Source organism: Haliotis cracherodii, unplaced genomic scaffold (genome assembly GCF_022045235.1).
Source record: "Haliotis cracherodii isolate W230 unplaced genomic scaffold, xgHalCrac1.p SCAF_2, whole genome shotgun sequence".
NCBI classification, from domain to species: Eukaryota; Metazoa; Mollusca; class Gastropoda; order Lepetellida; family Haliotidae; genus Haliotis; species Haliotis cracherodii.
Genome location: NW_027266275.1, coordinates 71,422,686 through 71,443,406, shown reverse-complemented (window position 1 = coordinate 71,443,406; position 20,721 = coordinate 71,422,686). Strand labels below are relative to the sequence as shown.

The 20,721-nt window shown below is 42.7% G+C and overlaps 1 protein-coding gene across 1 annotated transcript in view; it reads right to left on the bottom strand.

The window, feature by feature from the left end:
* LOC139468454 (speract receptor-like) overlaps positions 1 to 20,721 on the bottom strand; it is a 129,472-nt gene that overhangs the window by 28,685 nt on the left and 80,066 nt on the right. Inside the window, exons 9-17 of the mRNA XM_071250421.1 lie at positions 17,212 to 17,290; positions 13,435 to 13,543; positions 12,654 to 12,827; positions 11,993 to 12,097; positions 11,135 to 11,206; positions 6,153 to 6,315; positions 3,317 to 3,466; positions 1,736 to 1,916; positions 702 to 842 (exon numbers count right to left, since the gene is read on the bottom strand). Coding sequence (XP_071106522.1) covers positions 702 to 842; positions 1,736 to 1,916; positions 3,317 to 3,466; positions 6,153 to 6,315; positions 11,135 to 11,206; positions 11,993 to 12,097; positions 12,654 to 12,827; positions 13,435 to 13,543; positions 17,212 to 17,290 — 1,174 coding nt within the window. The remainder of the gene's footprint in view (positions 1 to 701; positions 843 to 1,735; positions 1,917 to 3,316; positions 3,467 to 6,152; positions 6,316 to 11,134; positions 11,207 to 11,992; positions 12,098 to 12,653; positions 12,828 to 13,434; positions 13,544 to 17,211; positions 17,291 to 20,721) is intronic.

The window sequence follows — 20,721 nt, the reverse complement described above, 5'->3', positions numbered from 1 at the left end:
ATATGGTGGTATAAACGTCTACCTGGGCAGGTATATATGGTGGTGTATACGTCTACCTGGCAGGTATATATGGTGGTATATACGCCTACGAATGCAGGTATATATTGGGGTATATACGTCTACCTAGGCAGGTATATATGGTGGTATATACGTCTACCGGGGCAGATATATATGATGGTATTTTCGTCTACGAGGGCAGGTATATATGGTGGTATATACGTCTACCGGGGCAGGTATATATGGTGGTGTATACGTCTACGAGGGCAGGTATATATGGTGGTATATACGTCTACCTGGGCAGGTATATATGGTGGTATAAACGTCTACCTGGGCAGGTATATATGGTGGTATAAACGTCTACCTGGGCAGGTATATATGGTGGTGTATACGTCTACGAGGGCAGGTATATATGGTGGTATATACGTCTACCTGGGCAGGTATATATGGTGGTATATACGTCTACCTGGGCAGGTATATATGGTGGTGTATACGTCTACCTGGGCAGGTATATATGGTGGTATATACGTCTACCTGGGCAGGTATATATGGTGGTATATATGTCTACGAGGGCAGGTATATATGGTGGTATATATGTCTACGAGGGCAGGTATATATGGTGATATATACGTCTACCGGGGCAGGTATATATGGTGGTATATATGTCTACGAGGGCAGGTATATATTGGGGTATATACGTTTACCTGGGCAGCATCTGGTGCAGGAGCTCTTCAGTCTTCTTCTTCTCTTCTATAAGCTGGTCAGTCCTCTCCTCCACAAGTGCTTCCAAATTATCTGCATATTTCTCCATAATTGCAAGCATGTTGTCGAAGATATTTGATTTCCTGAAATTTACAAACAAGCAATTAGATGTGAAACCAACAATTTAGCGTTATGTTTCATAAACCCTCCTATTTGAGGGATCGGGAAATTGCTTCAAGCAGGAGCTCCCAGCTGGGACAGCAGTGACGTCATTACAATCTGATTTCTGCCGCATTTTATTTTTTAAAACTAACTGAGTTGTGGACATATAGGAGTGGGAAACCGAGGCGATTGTCCCTGTAGATTCAGTAGCATGTGGAAAACCCTAATGGAAAGTCACACTATTAAATGCCAAAGTGGAGAACAGAATCGATCAGTTTTTCTGATAGGAATTCTTTGACAAGTTTACAGTTAACAATACCCCTTAACCAAGTTGTGTGAGAGCAATGTTGGTGGTGTGTGGTAAGCTGAAAGGTATTCACTGTGTCATATAGGGAACATTACATTAGTAGCTACAGATAGCACCGATGGGTCTTGTGACGATTTCACACCAGACGTCCTACATGCGCATTGCTATCAATAGTGTTGGAATTAAGCGAAACACGAACGACAAATCGCCCTAAAGGGTTTGTGTAAAAAATGTGTGAAGTAAATATGACACTTTCAAAGCGTTTTCTCGATTCTAGAGGAAATCCCTGTGTGAGAGCTCTAACCCTGAGGGCGCAGTGCTTGATTTTGTTCAGCTCCGTTAAACTCAGGCAGACAGACAGACATGCACGCACGCACGCACGCACGCACGCACGCATGCATTGTGATTGTAGAATGTACATGTACAATGCGTTCCCCAAAACATAACTATCATAACCACACAAAATGTACTAACACAACATAACACTAAAATTAATTCAATGCACCTATACGTGTGATGTGACCCTAAAATATACTGACACAATGCGCCCCTAAACCTAATACTTACATCCCTTTCTGCATGGGCTTGAGTTTCGACCTGATGACCTTGAAGTCCGGGCGTTTAAAGGGGTCCTCGTCCCAGCACTCCTTGATGAGGTCTGTGATGAACTTGTGGGTCTGGCCCAGCTGGGAAAGATGGGGCCGGAAGGGGACTCCATTGTAACTAAACTTAATCCTCTCGATAATTTCTGAAGAAAGAAAGGAAATATCCAAACTCTTGACTTCACGGAGTGGGATGCGGGAGAGACGACACAATGATTACATAATAAACGCCGACATTGATGCATCCAGCGCTCACTTGTTTACTTAGAGTAATTGAAAAGGACAACGAATTTTCGTTTTTTTTAATTCTTCACAAAGCAGTGTCTTCGATGTTTAAGTGTTGTCTATAATTGTATTTCATTGTGCAACTGTCTACTGAAATGTCTCTTGAAGCCATCTCATATCAGGGGCATTACTTGGATGAACAAACGATTTAAATAGAGTTTAACGACTTCCGAGATGTTCTGTTTTATCGATTGCAGAACAGCCTCGGGGCGAATGGGAACCGAAGTGCGGCCTGTCATTCCAGCCCTGTGTGGCGCACCAAGGATACATGTGATACTTCTCAGGACATAGTTATAGGACTTCATCAGGTGCTTGTTAACAACCATCATCTTGTATTAACACACAACACACATATATACTTTCATATTTCCATGTTGCAAGAGGCACAAAAGTACTAAAATTGCTTTCGCCGCACCTTTGTTGCACATGTGATTGCACAGTAAAAAACAGTAGTAAGATTACTCTTTTCCAGCACGATGCAATCATATGCCATCGTAGTCCAAGATGCTTTTTTTCTCATGAAACCTTGGCCCATTTAGTGTTGACAGTGTGTCTCTACGAACTTGTGACGCTACACGGAGACCTATTGTGGCCCTACATGGAGATATATTGTGGCGCTAGCTACATGGAGACCTATTGTGGCCCTTCATGGAGATATATTGTTGCAACTAATACCTATATTTACAATGGTTCCTACTTTTTGATAACAGATAGGGTGCTAAAGTAATTATGTTCTATACTTAGTGTTTATCTATTAGCTATTGTTTCATAATGTAATGGCAGACATGCCCCCTGAATACAGGTCTGCCACATTGGCAGTTAGTTGAGTTTGCATCTTAGAATGTTAATGATAACTTTGGTAAGGCACCGACCATTACATGGAGGGGGGAAGGGGGGAAGGGGGCGGGGTTCCTGGGATTTGGCATCGAGATTAGATATTTTTTCAGTTACTGCTACAAAACCAGATATATATTTGGTATTTACAACTACGAGCCTATTTTTGTGGCAGGCATTTTCTTTTTGAAACAGTCTGAAGCATATTAATTATTTTTTCCAAGAATGTTTAGGGCCAAATGTTTTTCATCGATAAAATCACATCAAGATTTTCAGTGACTCACAGCCGACTGACATGCATCAATATAAAGCAGATGCTGAGCATACAGGTTCTATTGTCCACGTCGGATCCCCTTGCTGGCCCCCGCGAGGGCTGCGATATTGTTAAAAAGACGTTAACTTATTCATCTCCTTGTAGTTGACTCACCTTGAGGGGACAAGTCTATGTTCCCGAAGGGTCCCTTCCGACCGAATATTTCAAACATTATAATGGCAAAGGAGTATACGTCCCCTTCTTGCGAACCCCGACAGGGGGCGCGCTTGTTTCGCAGAAGTTCCGGGGCTCGCCACAGCTGATCTGCATCAGGACAGAGATCTTGGTCAGTGAACGTGCTTGTCATGTTGATATCAGGATTAATGCAAAAAAATATGTTCAGAACAATCCTCACTTAGCTTTTTAAATTAACATGTACGTTTGACAATGTACCTTTTTTTCTGATTACGATTTTTTTACAAAAATATAATGACATCGCGATCGGTCTCCGCTTTGTTCCATACTCAAAGCCGCACTCATCAATATTCAAGCTATATGACGGCGGTCTGTAAATAATCGAGTCTCGACAAGACAATCCAGTGATTGACATCATGAGCATCCATACGGACAATTGGAATACGATGATATGCATCAACCAAGTCAATGAGCGAGACCACCTGATCCCGTTACTCGCCTAATTCGACAAGCACAGTCGCTTTTTACGGTAAGAATGGGTTGCTGAAGATGTATTCTACCCCGGATCTTCACTGGTCGACAGTTGGTAGAGCACCAAGTAACTGACGGTCAAAGGAAACTTTACCACAGTTTTAAATCACTCTAGTTTAAAAACAAAACAAAACAGATAGATGCGTGAAGTAAAATGTATTCAAAAGATCAGTGAAACCAACATTTAAAATGACAGCCACACAGTATCCGATATTGGCATGGCAGTTACCCGAATTGAGGTGGGGTAGCAAAAACAAGCTTCCATAGCAATGGTCAAAGGGCAGAAACTAAAATCGCTCTCAAGTTAAATGACACGTCACATTAATAGCGTGTATGACCACCCCATACTACAAGACACGCAAAAACTCTCTTCGCACAGAAAATGTCAATCGTCCATTCTTCTTGGAGGGCCTAGATCAGTTCGTGTCGGTTGGCTGGAGGATGTGGTCGCTGTCAGACACGACTATCCATGAAATTCCAGAGTTGTTCTAAGGAGGACATGTTTGGGGAGCGTGCAGGCCACGGTAACACGTTGCAAGGAAGTTCTGTACGATTCGGGATGTATGGGGTCTGGCGCTGTCATGCCGGTAAAAGACACCACGGGGCAGCTGTTGTAGACACGGTAGGACAATCGGACGAAGTATGTCATCCATGTAACGCTGAGCTGTCAAAAATATATAACGATAACCGGTTGTGTTCTCTCCTACACACAAATGCCTCCCCACACCACCTTACGGCACGACATCCTGAATGCAACATGCCGCCGTTCGTTCTCCCCTTCGGCGATGGTGCCGTCTCCCATCAACTCTGAACGGACAGAACCGGCTTTCATCAGTAAAGACGACCCTCTGCCAACGACGTACAGTCTGGGTCCATTTGGGTCAATAACTGTTCTGTATAAGGTATGTAAGCCCTAACAAAGACATTCGTCGCTGATGACGTCACTGTCAGGAATTGATTCCAGAAATGCGCAAGTACCGGTCTTCATTGGGCGTAGGTACCCTGATTCTGCCTGTTCTTGGCCTTTCTGATGTCTGTCTGTAATGTTGCATCAGGTTAGTTACAGCAACACTGGAGCAACCAAACGGTTGGCATGTGGGCATGTGTTCCTCCCATCTCAGGGCACGTTCGCGTTTTACCGGTGTCAGTCGTGGCATGTCTGTGGTGTTCTTTTTATCGGTTGTCGCATTGATTTAGTTTGAACTTGTGTTTTTAAATGTTTGCAATTTCGTTTTTAAAATGGTAAAGTTGAATGTGATATGACAATGAATAAGATATCCTCTCCTCTCGTCCCTCAATTCTGCGATCTTTGAATCATCAGACAAGAAAAGCACGTGCTGAGACGTCCTGTTAACAGCCCAAGCCATCAGACGCATGCGTCCTGTTATGATCCGCTTGCAGTGTCTGTTCTTTGACAGTTGTGGTAACATGTGCTATATCCGTTGACGGTGTCTTCATTCCACAGTAATTTATAGCTGGCTATATGATAATGTTATACAGAACTGTAATCAATTTTACTAATATAGTACAACCCTTTCACTGGTGTGTGCTGTTGCATTTTCGTATTTGCAGAAAAATCAATAAACATTTATAGCGATTGTTGTTTCGTAATAGACTCAGCTTGCCTGGGATGTGAGCCCACATGTGTCTCTGGCTTTGAAATAGTGGAAATGTAATGGACGAGGAATTGAACTGTCAATAACTTTAGGAACAGAGAAGGGGATGAAGAATGATAGAGACGCAGTTTCCATTTTTATTATAATGGGATACCTCAGCTGATAATCACCCGTCTGTCTAAGTCCTTAACTTTTAACACCGTACTGGGTTTAACATCAAACCAGGATGTGTGCATCACACTATGCGTGTTTTCACAGAGCAAGACGACACAACGTTTACAAAATTACATTGATAAATCTAACAAAAAATGCAGTTGTTCTTTTTATAATTGTTTCTGACATTATAAACATGATAAAGCGCACATCTGTGTCAACTGCTTGTCTCACAATGCCTCAGAGGGCCCACAGATCAGTTATAATCAGTTACATCTCTCATGCTTGTCGCAACAGGCGACTAACGGTATCGGGTTGTCAGGCTCGCTGATTTGGTTGATGCATGTCATCGTATCCCAATTCCGGTGATCGATGCTCATGATGTCAATCACTGGATTGCTTGGTCTAGACTCGATTATTTACAGACCACCGTCATATAGGTGGAATATTGCAGAGTGCGGCGTAAAAAAACAACAACAACAACAAACAAACAACTAATCTCCTGTTGTACTTACTCCTGTAGAAGGCGTAGTCGCCCATGTCGTCCTCTGCCCCAGAGACAAACTCGTGCAGACCGCAGTCTGTGATCTTCAGCACCCAGCGACTGTCAACCACACAGTTGGACGATTTGAGCTTGCCGTGACTCTTCATCTCACTGTCGTGCAGGTAGATCATGCCCTGCCACAAACATAACACGTGTATGAAGGGGGAAAGCAGGACATGTGTCAGTCAGGTCGATAGAAGGGGAATACAGGACACGTGTCTGTCAGGTCGTTAGAAGGGGATACAAGATTCATGCCAGTCAGGGCGATAAAAGGGGAATACAGGACACGTGTCAGTCAGGACGATAAAAGGGGAATACAGGACACGTGTCAGTCAGGACGATAAAAGGGGAATACAGGACACGTGTCAGTCAGGTCGATAGAAGGGGAATACGGGACACGTGTCTGTCAGGTCGATAGAAAGGGGAATGCAGGACACGTGTCTGTCAGGTTGATAGAAAGGGGAATACAGGACACGTATCTGTCAGGTCGATAGAAAGGGGAATACAGGACACATGCCAGTCAGGGCGATAGAAAGGGGAATACAGGAAACGTGTCAGTCAGGGCGATAAAAGGGGAATACAGGACATGTTACAAGGTCTGTGACCCCCTGTATTTAGGATCCCAGCAGCGTTATTGTGACACTTACAGTTCAGTCAGTTTCTTCCTCTCCCTGACCGAATATCTTCGAGTCGGTGTTTCTGTCACAGGTTCAATTTCAGTCTCTGGAGACCTTGTCACAGGTGGAACACTCTCCTTCCCGATATCCCCAGGAAATGACCCCTTTGTACTTGCAACTGGAGTCTTCTCTACCCCAGACATATCAGGGATTGTTATGTCCTCTTTAGTGGATGCTACTGATAGATCAGGCGTTCCTGGCATAGTTATCAGCTGATCAAAATGGCGCTTACACTCAAAGTTCTCTACCTGAACATTGTAAGTCACAGGACCTAACGCTTTTTGTACAACCCCCTGGAGCCATTCTTTGGTACGATCCCAGTAGCCCCTCACCAGAACTGGGTCACCGACTTCGAAACGCCTCCCAACATCCACTTTCGGAGACACCCTTCTTTGAATTGTAGAAGCACAGGCAAAGGATACTGAGACACCTCCAAGTCTCTGTTCTCTGTCAGCATATAATCCCCTCATATCCTAACAGCAACTGAAGGTTTGAGTATCGGTACAATGGGAGCAGCCCATTCAGAGTATTCCACTTTCTCAATGACCCCAGTCTTCTCTAGTCTATCCAATTCCTCAGCTACCTTATCCTGTAGCGCATATGGAACAGTTCTTTGTTTGTAGAACTTTGGGTTTGCTCCGGGTTTTACAGACAGATGAAGCTTGACACCCTTCACAGTTCCCAAACTGCCATCAAATAGGGCTGAATACTTTGATAACAACTGTTCAAAGTCCTTCTGGGAATTGTCAACTCGCACGGTATTGACTCTGCCAATGGAATACCAGTCAAGCAAATATCTGCCTAGGAGCGCCGATCCACTTCCGGTCACCACATATACAGGTAAATTGATCGACTGTTCATTTTAGTTAACATCCACCTGTATTTCTCCCCAAACAGGTAACCTTTCTACAGTGTAAGTCCCCAGGTAAGGCAGGTTGGCGGTTTTCAGCGGAATATGCCTGAAATCCCTGATGTATGGGCCTTCTTCTCCTGTGGCTTTTCATGACACCTCCTGCTAATGTGTCCTTGCTTATGACAGATATGACACAAGCTTTTCATGTAATAGCAATTGTCACTGTTGTACTTTTCCTTTCCACAGCGCCAACATTCACGGTTATCCCGAGACATCGGTCCAGCTTGCTTGTCTGAATACTTCCGGTTCTTGTCAGACTTCACTAGTACATTCACTTATTCGCAGCTTCCATACTCAAAGATATTTCCATCACATCTTTCTCAGCAAACAATCTACGCTGCATAGCTTCTGAAGCGAGTTCACACACAAACATGTCTCTCATTGCATCATCAAGAAATCCACCAAAATCGCAATGATCACCCAGTTTGCGAAGTTCTGCCATAAATGCACTCACTGATTCACATGGCTTTTAACGACTTCCACCAATTCTGCATATGACATGTCAGCGGGTTTTGCCAGAGAGACTCTCACGAGAGAGTGGTTTCCTTACCTACTACGGTAAGCAATATCATTAGTTTCCGCTTCGCGGGATCTTCAACATCGTTAGCAATGAAATACTGATTAAGTCTTTGAGTGTACTCAATCCAGTCTGCATTTTCAGACACTGAAAATTCCTCCATTCGACCATATGTCGAGGACGCCATTTTGAACAGCACAGCGCACACTACAACAAACGCTATCAGTCCCATTACACAGAGCGAATGTTCGTCACCAACTTACAGATTGGTCTTCTTGGTACCACAAATGTAGAATCCCATCCTCGTCGCCAAAATTGTAGTGTTCTTTCAATATCCAAAGACCACCTCTAAACTTCCCACTTCCTTCGTTCATCAGACGACAAGTGACAATCGGTATCCAAGCCCGAGCACGTATTTCACGTGCGTTGCGTAACAAAGTTTTGCAAACCGCTAATAATATTACATGTACGACTTCTGTTTACCAACAGAATTTATCAAAACAAAACCTAATATTTTATACGTTTCAGGCAGGTCGTTAGAAAGGGGATACAGAACAGTGGCAGTTAGGTCGATAGAAGGGGGAATACTGGACACATGTCAGTCAGGTCGATAGAAGGGAATACAGGACACGTGTCAGTCAGGTCGATAGAAGGGAATACAGGACACGTGTCAGTCAGGTCGATAGAAAGGGGAATACAGGACACGTGTCTGTCAGGTCGATAGAAGGGGATACAAGACACATGTCAGTCAGGGCGATAGAAAGGGGAATACAGGACACGTGTCTGTCAGGTCGATAGAAAGGGGAATGCTGGACACGTGTCAGTCAGGTCGATAGAAGGGGGAATACTGGACACGTGTCAGTCAGGTCGATAGAAGGGGGAATACTGGACACGTGTCAGTCAGGTCGATAGGAGGGGGAATACTGGACACGTGTCAGTCAGGTCGATAGGAGGGGGAATACTGGACACGTGTCTGTCAGTTAGCATATGCTATGTAAGGGTTGATGTTATCACATGCTATGTACCAGTTGAGGTAGACTAACATCTAGTCTCTGAAATGAACATATCTTACAGAAACAAAACAGTTGTTAAATGATATTAATAAAAATATAATAAAATGGAGCCCAGACGCTCTCTTCATTTTCAGATACTGCAGTAATCTTGCTAAACATTACATCAGATGTTATCATGCTGTGTACCAGGTGATATTATCAAGGGATGTTATTATGCTATGTACAAAATGATATTATCAGGGGATGTTGTCATTCTGTGTACGAGATGATATTATCAGGGGATGTTATCATGCTGTGTACGAAATAATATTATCAGGGGATGTTATCATGCTGTGTACGAAATAATATTATCAGGGGATGTTATCATTCTGTGTACGAGATGATATTAAAAGGGGATGTTATCATGCTGTGTACGAGATGATATTATCAGGGGATGTTGTCATGCTATATATCAGGCGATATTATCAGGAGATGTTATCGTGTTATTTAACCTCCCACACGTGTGACACAAGTATACATTGTGCCTCTAAGTGTCTCCTGTCTTTATCTTGACATGGGCACGACCACGTTGACAGGCCTCGTCTAGCACAAGGTGGCAATGTGACAAGGCCAGCATTGATAACTGACATTAAAGTTGACCCACTCTCCCCGAGATGCACAAGTGCAGCATTAACGTCACATCGCCATGATAGCCCATCGGCCCTACCCATTAACGAGTGACGTTGTCCACGTCCTAGCCCTGAAGATGACACAGGAAGGAGAAATGGGCCAATGCCAATGTTTGTATATAGAATTCAGTCATACACAAATGTCGCAAGGATGACGAACTCCCTGAGTGTCCTGGTTTTCAAGATTACATTGCATATATTTCATCTGTCTGATATGGTGTGGAGATGTGGAATTTACTGTGGAGGAGTGGAGTGGAGTGGCGGAAGAGTGGTGTGTGGAGCTGTGGAAGAGAGGAGGTGTGGAGTTTTTTAGGAGTAGTGTGTGGAGTTGTGGAAGAGTGGGGTGTGGAGCTCTGGAAGAGCGGAGGTGTGGAGTTGTGAGGAGTAGTGTGTGGAGTTGTGAAAGAGTGGTGTGTGGAGCTGTGGAAGAGTAGACGGGGAGAGGTGGAGGAGTGGTGTGTGGTGTCGTGTAGGCGTGGAGGAGTAGTGTGTGGAGATGTGGTGTGTGGAGTTGTGGAGGAGTAGTGTGTGAAGACATCGAGGATTGGTGTGTGGAGTTGAGGAGTGGTATGTGAAGACATGGACGTGCAATATGTGTTGTGTGAGGAGATGTGGAGTTAAGATTGTTAGAGTTGAGAGGTAAAATGTGACTTTTTATCAAGTCCTGGCATCTGCTAATTGGTTGTTGTGCCCAGAGTCATAACGCACAACATGACATACTCCCCTCTGACGACACCAAGTAGGATTGAGTGGAGGACACACTCACCCTTACGGACCAGGAAGGAATAAATGCAGGGGATATTCACCCTGACGAAGCAAGAAGGAATAAATGGAGGAGATATTCACCCTGACGAACCAAGGAAATATATGGAGGAGATATTCACCCTGACGAACCAAGAAGGAATAAATGGAGGAGATATTCCACCTTACGAACAAGGAAGAAATAAATTAAGGAGACATTCACCCTGACGAACCAGGAAGGTATAAATAGAGGAGATATTCCACCTTACGAATCATGAAGAAATAAATGGAGGAGATATTCACCCTGACGAACCAAGAAGGAATAAATGGAGGAGATATTCCACCTTACCAACCAAGAAGGATTAAATGGAGGAGATATTCACCCTGACGAGACCAGAAAGGAGTGAATGGAGGAGATACTCACCCTGACAACATCAAATGCGAGGGAGGCTATTAACATGGCGTCTAGCTGCATGTCGTCATTCTCCAGGATGTCCTGAAACAGCCATAGTGAATGCAATAACGATTGATTGGGGGTGTGAGCGACTGGTGTTTAAAATCGTGTTGAGCAGTATTTCAGCTGGATGAATGTGGGAGAGGGAAGACGTCTTGGTTAACGTCGCGGACACGGGATAAACGGTCATAATCTTGCTGAGTCTGAAATTCAAAGTAACGGGAGCACTGCCCCCAGACTTAAAAGAGGCAATGTTATTCTTCATCAAGCTACCACCTAGTTCATATAAATTATAAAATATACCAATGTTCCAGTTCGTTTAGCAATACCGTTTGCCTCTAATTCACACATCGTTTCTCACTTTTGATAACACGTGATAAACACGTTCTGTTGACCATCGGTCTTCAGGAATAAATAGATTCATGAGAGAACCGCCGTTTGCAAGACACCGGGTGTCTCCTCCCTCACCGAGTGTCTCCACCCCCGCCGGGAGAGCACTCGCAGTATAGATTATTGTGGTCGAACCCGGCGGTAAACAAAATGGTGTTTCTACATAAAAACTACTGAAACGGATTTCTGCTCACTTTAACCGTATAACTTGAAATCTAGCGAAATAAAAAGCAGTCGGTGCATCAGCTACTTGTTCTGGTTGTGATTTTCAACTGATATGAGCTGGATTTCTCTACATTCACCCGGTGGCAATGTTGGGACTGGTTCGATATTTGAGGAATTGTGAATCGATGTAAATGATAACATCAAAAACGTGGAATACAAGGCTTGGAGAATATAAACGGAGGCACGGAGACACTTGTGGCTTGTGGGACTCACTTGTAAACTCCCTCGGGCGCAATACGCCGTGATGACGAGGATGTTGGGGGAGTCAATGCAGGCCCCGATGAAGGGGTTCATGTTGTCGTGCCGCAGCTCGCGAATCTATAAAGGAGATTAAAACATAGGATGACATCTTCATCAGTGTCCTTGCCCAATCAACATTTTACTGGCCAATCAACTGGTGTAGTCAGCGGTGGGTCTCAACTGCCAGTGGCCAGCCTCTCTCCCGCTGTCATTTTGTGATAAATCTTAAAGTGTCAGGATTCCGAAATGTTTCCCAGATTACTCTGCATACAGATATGTGTCTTAAACCTCTGGAGGGTCAGTGATAAGCTAACGTTTCTAGTCAATCGCCAATCGCTGTCTGTGTATTGGAGCTAAATCTAGGCTAGGGGAGCACAATGGCGGGACATGACATATTGTGTGACAGTTACCCCAAGCGCTGACAAGTCTCGATGTCACCGGCCGCACCATCCCCTGCCTCCACAGCACTGTTGAGAGAGGAGATGCTACAGGCAAGTTGATGGTGTCACCACATCAGCCGCTGTCACTGGGGCTGACAGGGGTAGTTTAACGCGACAGTAACGATACATTACTCCGCTGCAGTCGACCCTCGCCTGAGGTGGCACGCTCTCGCACCACACACCATTTAACTCACAATTTTTAATTCCTTCCGTATATTCCTTGTTAACTCCACGTGTTTTTTGTTGATCTTCCTAATGGCGACGATGGTGCCACGATATGAGCCGACGTGCGTAAATAGCTGCCGAGTGTCGAAGTCGGCCTGTGACGTCAGAGATATTTGACTGCCGCTCTTACATAAGGGGTTGCACTGAAAGATAGAGACGTATATGTCATTGCACAGAGAGAAGTAGAGAGAGAGGGGAAGAAAGAGAGGGAGAGAAAGAGAGAGAGAGAGAGAGAGAGTGAGAGAGAGACAGACAGACGTATATGTCATTGCAGAGAGAGAGAGAGAGAGAGAGAGAGAGAGAGAGAGAGAGAGAGAGACGTATGTGTCATTGCACAAAGATAAAGGGACACATGTGTGATGATCAGAGACAGGGACAATTTAGGGAAACGGGGAGCTAGAGAGAGAGAGAGAGAGAGAGAGAGAAAGAGAGAGAGAGAGAGAGAGAGAGAGAGAGAGAGAGAGAGAGAGATAGAGGGACGAATGTGTCATAATAGGGAAAGAAGATATCAGATACAAAACTATCGCATTGCACCAGAGACATAAGGGATATGACATCGCCCTAAGAAAGAGTAAAATAATATCTCATTCAATAAAAGTAACAGAAGTTGAAGTACCACTGACTTGACACACACACGTGACATCTTTTAATTCTTGCAAAGGGCGTAATCTGCCGGTAGCGGACATGGCGGATCATTAACGAGGCCGAAGGTGTCAGTCTGTGTAGCGGTGTGGTGTAAACACCCCTCACCTTGCTCCGCTGACCCCCATGGGGCTGGTACATGTTGTCCCCAAACTGTAGATCCTTGAAGTCGATCTTCCACAGCAGACTGGCCAGTTCTTGTTCATAGGACCAGTTACTGCAGACACATATGGATATTTGCAAAAATGTGTTTCCATCTTTATCAATATAAATCATTTAAGTTTTCTGAAATTAAGTAGAGAGAGGGCATTATTTCCCCTGTCGCACCAAGACACTTGTTTGACCTTAAAATCGCAGCGGGTTATGTTATGACAATACAGACACTTGTCAAAGTCAAAGTCAAAGATATTTATTGCATGTAAGGCCTCCGGCCCATATACAAAAGTAGGTTACATATTTGGATATATACTCATGTTTAACAATTTGTCTCTGTAGAGGGAAATTGCATTTTTAAGATATATAGCCTCATCTTTAGAAGAAAGAAGAGAAAAAATAGCAGGTACAGGATAATTTGACAGATAGCGTTCTGGTATAAACTTTCTTCTTAGATCACAATAATGACAGACAAAAGTGAAATGAATTTTATTTTCTATAGCTGAATGACAGAATGGGCACAGCCTCTTCGACTTTTCAGTGGACATTTTTCTTCCTTCATGTATCATTAGATCTAACAATCAGAGCCTAAATTGAATAAATGGACGTAGAAGGGTTCTTGATGTTAATGTAGATAAGTATTTTTCTGGTTGAATAAAACTCTTAAACGTTCTGTAAAGTCGGCGTTCATACATTCCAAGAATATTAAACCTGTATTTGAAGCATCTAATTTGGGAGTTGATATATAACGGGTATCTGTCAATTGGGTTTTGATGGACCAACGGATAAGAATTTTTTACAGGCTAAAAGATGTAGCTTTTCAAGACAATCGTATCGCTGAAATCACCATTCTTCTGATCCATATAACAGGATTGGTTGAATTTGGGCATCAAATAATTTAGAAAATATATTCGGTGTAAAATCTACTTTCTGCGAGACAGACATTACATTGGTTAAGGCCTTCTTTGCACGCGATGTTAAGACCGAGACACTTTTCTTGAAGTTCCTTGTATGGGTAAACATTACATCAAGATATGCATAATGGCTCCGAACATTAACATATTTACCATAAAACAAACATCTTTCATTCAATGACACCTGACCCCCTCTTCTGAAAATGACAATATGTGTTTTATCAAAGTTAACTGATAGTTTCCACTTTTGGAGTAACATTCTAAAATGTTTGACTTTCAAATTGCAGCGGTATATGTTATGGCAATATAGACACGTGTTTGACCTTCTAATTGCAGCGGGTTCTGTTATGACAATATAGACACTTGTTTGATCATCTAATTGCAGCGGGTTCTGTTATCACAATATAGACACTTGTTTGATCTTCTAATTGCAGCGGGTTCTGTTATGACAATATAGACACTTGTTTGATCTTCTAATTGCAGCGGGTTCTGTTATGACAATATAGACACTTGTTTGATCTTCTAATTGCAGCGGGTTCTGTTATGACAATATAGACACTTGTTTGACCTTCTAATTGCAGCGGGTTATGTTATGACAATAAAGACACTTGTTTGACCTTCTAATTGCAGCGGGTTATGTTATGACAATATAGACACTTGTTTGACCTTCTAATTGCAGCGGGCTATGTTATGACAATAAAGACACTTGTTTGACCTTCTAATTGCAGCGGGCTATGTTATGACAAAATAAACACTTTCATCTTCTATATGCAAGTTATGACAAACAAGCGTCTGGGATAGTCCTGTGTGTTTCCCTTCACGTGTAATAAGTAAACGAGGTGAACTGTTTACTCCAGAGGGTTAAGACAAGTGCTGCCAATGAATCCCATTAACCTGTTCAATGGCCCAGCTAACATCCCTAATGCTCTCACTAGTGATGCACTCCGTTTTCAGATGAAAGTGATGGCCCCATGGGATCAACTCTACATCATTTTCATTTTCTTCAACTTGCAAAGCAGGGATAACATGATCCTGATAGTGTTGGGGCTTCTGTTAAGAGTTTAAGCTGCCATACAAGGATACTGGATGGCGAGAGGCAAGAACGTCTGTTCAATGTTCATGTTTTATGCGGGTAATGACACGATCAATTTTCACACATGCCTTCATGCCTGTAAAAATTAAGAGGCCTTTATGATCAAAACAGCCTTAGATCCATATGCGCTAGAGATAATTAGGCCTTTATAATTGCGAAGAACTTGCAACACCGTTCAACATGAGATCTTCAGGCCTGTATAGACGCGATTACATGGGAAAGGCGATATTTAGAAAATATGACTATAAAACATGATTATAAAACTATGACAATGGGGTGTATCCGGGGACAGACATAAGGTCTGTATTCAGGTGAAACGTTTCACAGAGTAAAAAGGAGAATATAGCCCCCATACAAGTTATGTTACAGCCCTTGTTCGTGATTAGAATGGACAATAAGGTTGGTCGCAGGTCCTGCCTGGGTATTAACGTCAGCTTCGTTATAACCGGCTTTTCGCTAAATCCGACATGGTATATCAAGCTTTGATTTATAGCACTCAAATACCCGATTGATCCGCTCCTTGTAGAGATGAGGCTGATTTATGTCCATTACGCTGTCACTTATCGCATGTGAAGCTGTAAATCTACTTGTATATGAGGGTATAACCTACCGGTATATGAGACTGTAACTTGCAGGTATATGAGGCTATATAAGATAGCTACGTGATAAATCGCAAGAAACAATGAAACACGAAGCGTGGTTTATTTCACGATGAAACATTGTTCTATTATGACGTCATTCTTGAGATTCGAATATGAGCTCGCAACTTGATGACGCCATATATTGGACGACGTTGTTTTTGAGAGGAAAGTCTCTCGTAACTTGTTCTCCATAGATGTTGCTGGACTACGCAGATAAACGGGCAGGCCAAACAATTGTGTTCACAGATGGGAGATATATGACAATCTGTGTCCGGAGAAAAGGTACAGATGATCGACATTAGGATTGTGAGAATATGCGGGAAATACCAAATTTTACCCTTCTGTTAGTAAAATGGACTTGTTCGATATATCCGAGTTCGGATTCTGTTCGGGGGGTCGTCATCATTACAATTTGGGTAAATATATTAAAAGCTTGTACATTTGATCAACATCCTTAAAAGGTATGTACATAAAGTCAAGAAATAAACGACTCGCGGTCGTTGTTTATAGTGCAAAAAAACATTGCAGGGAGAATAAACCACTCGGGTTCCGCCCTTATGGCTTATTCCCCTGCAGCGTTTTATTGTGCGATAAACAACTCCCACTCATCATTTATTTCTTAAATTACGTACCGGTATATGAGGTATAACGTACTGTATATAGGGCTATAACGTTCCTGTATATGAGGCTATAACGTACCGGTATATGAGGCTATAACGTACCGGTATATGAGATATAACGTACCTGTATATGAGGCTTTAACGTACCTGTATATGAGGTATAACTTACCTGTAAAGGAGGCTATAACGTACCTGTATATGAGGCTATAACGTACCGGTTTATGAGGTATAACGTACCGGTATATGAGGCTATAACGCACCTGTATATGAGGTATAACGTACCGGTATATGAGGCTATAACGCACATGTATATGAGGCTATAACGTACCAGTATTTGAGGTATAACGTACCGGTATATGAGGCTATAACGTACCGGTATGTCAGGTATAACGAACCTGTATATGAGGCTATTACGTACCTGTTTATGAGGCTATAAGCTACCGGTATATGAGGCTATAACGTACCGGTATATGAGGTAGCCGACCAAGGAACCCACCAGCAGGATGCCCCCGGCCACGCCGCTCAGAATCTCCTTCGTGTAGGCTAGGATAGAAAGAAAAACTCAAAAAAGTTTAGAATAATGTGTTGAACACAAAGACAAGTGAGTATAAACACGTCCCTGCAATGATGGCACAGTGAGCAAATCAAGTTGATTTATTAAGGTGACCTGTTTGAAGAACACATTATACAAGGACACATGAAACATCACAACGCAGCAGTGCTTGCGATGATCCTTCGACTTTATCAAGGGTGGGTGTGAGCGAGTGTGTCTCCTTCAGTTTCCCACCCTTTTCCTTGTGTTTTTTAGATATGTTACTTTGAAGTCGGACATTTTATCAGCTCATGAAACCCCACAACTACCGGTGAACCGTTAGGGAAAAGAATTGTCTTTGATCCCGGGGTTTGAATGAAAAAATATTTCATGTCCTCCTTCTGACTACTAATTTGTCAGCTCTTTCACTTCCGGTTTTGACAAGCAAGAGGAGACAACTCTACCGGAGGGCGGATATATGTCAGGCACACGTCTGCATGAACATTTATACTCCATTATATAGGCGCATCTATCCCACCACTGACTATTTTACTGCTAACCGTGTGCTACGAGATGATGTTGAGACATTAGGGTGGCAGTGACATGCCCCATGACGAACGTGTCTGGCATGTCGACATTATCCACGCAGGCCACATCATATCCCGAATAGAATGTAACAGTTTGTGTTTTGGGATGGTGAATATCCTCTACTGGGAATAGACATTATATTTAGAGAACCATAATACAGCATGTCACAAGGTCAGTAATTAGTCAGTCGGACAAGCATCAATGTAGTTCCAACTGAAACTTTTCTTTTAGACAGTGGCTTTACTTCCATATAGGTATAAAGACAACTGCCTACAGATGGGTTTTTTTCAACTTTGTCAGTGACCGACTTTAGCCGCAACCTATCAGTCAGACTGTAAGAGTAATTGCCCTTTATCAAAGGGAAGCTACTCTGGTCTATGAAACGTCAAGTTGTTTAGACTGCCAGGCCTGTCATAACACACTTCGGCCAAATCCAACTGTTTAAATCCTGAAAAGACTCCAAGCAACAGAGGTCTACACGTACGGATATTGATACCCCGACTTCCCTCGATAAACATCTATAAACATTTATATCTCCTAAGCTGCCAATATTTTAGACACCGATGTTAGGTATCCTAGACTACTAGTAACTTATCCAGGTCCCCGAATGTCAGTTCTTACTCGATCAGACAAAGGCGACGCAATATTTGTTTGTAAACACTGATAATAGTACCAACCTGACCTTTTATATTGGCATATTTATCCGTAAACGGCCCTAGCGGCTAACGTTTTTCATCTATTTGTTTTATCTTGTCAACAAACCTTACCATGATAGATAAAACTAGTGTGTTTCAAATACACACAGTCGTAAATAAAGCTATCAATCACATGCTATTGTATAGCTACTTGTCCACTTGTGGTATATGAAGACTGCATATCTGGTTGCGTTATATAAAGTCTATAAATTTATTGTCGACATTTCTATCTACATGTCTACGTATGTCACATAAAAATTTGTTTTACTGCTCTCACAGCTATATGGTGTATGTATAGAAAGGCAACAAAATCCTTTCAGCATTCATGAGAGTTATCTGTTAAAAGCAATGTCCATTGTGCGATTCCGACTATGTCATAAGCATGTGTTTATGAATCACTATCAATTAGCTATGATACCAGGTGTTCGCGAAACGATGACCGTATGCTGTCCCACCGAAGGGCCCAGTCACAAACACATGCAAAGGCAAGTAACTTTATTCCTTTAACCTTAAAATTCAATAACCACTGATGCTAGGGGTACAAAGTACAGGAACACTTCTACTGAAAATGGTGTAGTTGAAAATCTACATCATGCAAAAAATACAAATAATAGTTCACACTGCCTACTGTGACATCGTGTGCCGACCTACGTGTTGTCTCGTGCAGTACTGCATGCAGGGAAAGCACGTGGTGCTGAGGACATAGAAACAAGGCCCAGAGTGAGCGAGTGAGCTTAAATAACGCCAACTTTAAACAAAATGTCAGAAAGAAAACGGTGCGAATACTTCATGTGGGAGGAAAGCCCGAAGTGATGCAGGTCTTAGACGTTTACCACTTTCGTGAAACCAAATAACATGGGTATGGTGCTGACAAACCTAGACACATAATCTGTGATACGAACTCCCGTTCTTCATTTTCAAAGGGACATAACTCTGCAAGTGAATTGCGGCGCCTCAGATGACTGGGCCCGTGCGTCAGGTCTATAGATACTATACTCTGACTGGACCCGTGCATCAGGTCAGTAGTGACACAATATATTGACTGTATCCGTGCATCAGGTCAATAGTGACACAATATATTGACTGGACCCGTGCATCAGTTCAATAGTGGCACAATATATTGACTGCATCCGTGCGTCAGGTCAATAGTGACAAAATATATTGACTGTATCCGTGCATCAGGTCAATAGTGATAGAATATATTGACTGTACCCGTGCATCAGGTCAATAGTGGCACAATATATTGACTAGACCCGTGCATCAGGTCAATAGTGGCACAATATATTGACTAGACCCGTGCATCAGGTCAATAGTGACACAATATATTGACTGTATCCGTGCGTCAGGTCAATAGTTATATGGATCCGTGCATCAGGTCGATAGTTATACAATGTAATCACTGTATCCGTACGTCAGGTGAATAGTGACACAATATATTGACTGTATCCGTGCTTCAAGTCAATAGTGACAAAATATATTGACTGTACCCGTGCATCAGGTCAATAGTGACACAATATATTGACTATATCCGTGCGTCAGGTCAATAGTTATATGGACCCGTGCATCAGGTCAATAGTTATACAATGTAATCACTGTATCCGTACGTCAGGTGAATAGTGACACAATATATTGACTGTATATGTGCTTCAGGTCAATAGTGACAAAATATATTGACTGTACCCGTGCATCAGGTCAATAGTGACACAATCTATTGACTGTATCCGTGCGTCGGGTCAATAGTTATACAATATATTGACTGTACTCGTGCATCAGGTCAATAGTGACACAATATATTGACTGTATCCGTGCGTCAGGTCAATAGTTATACAATATATTGACTGTACTCGTGCATCAGGTCAATAGTGACACAATATATTGACTATATCCGTGCGTCAGGTCAATAGTTATATGGACCCGTGCATCAGGTCAATAGTTATACAATGTAATCACTGTATCCGTACGTCAGGTGAATAGTGACACAATATATTGACTGTATATGTGCTTCAGGTCAATAGTGACAAAATATATTGACTGTACCCGTGCATCAGGTCAATAGTGACACAATCTATTGACTGTATCCGTGCGTCGGGTCAATAGTTATACAATATATTGACTGTACTCGTGCATCAGGTCAATAGTGACACAATATATTGACTGTA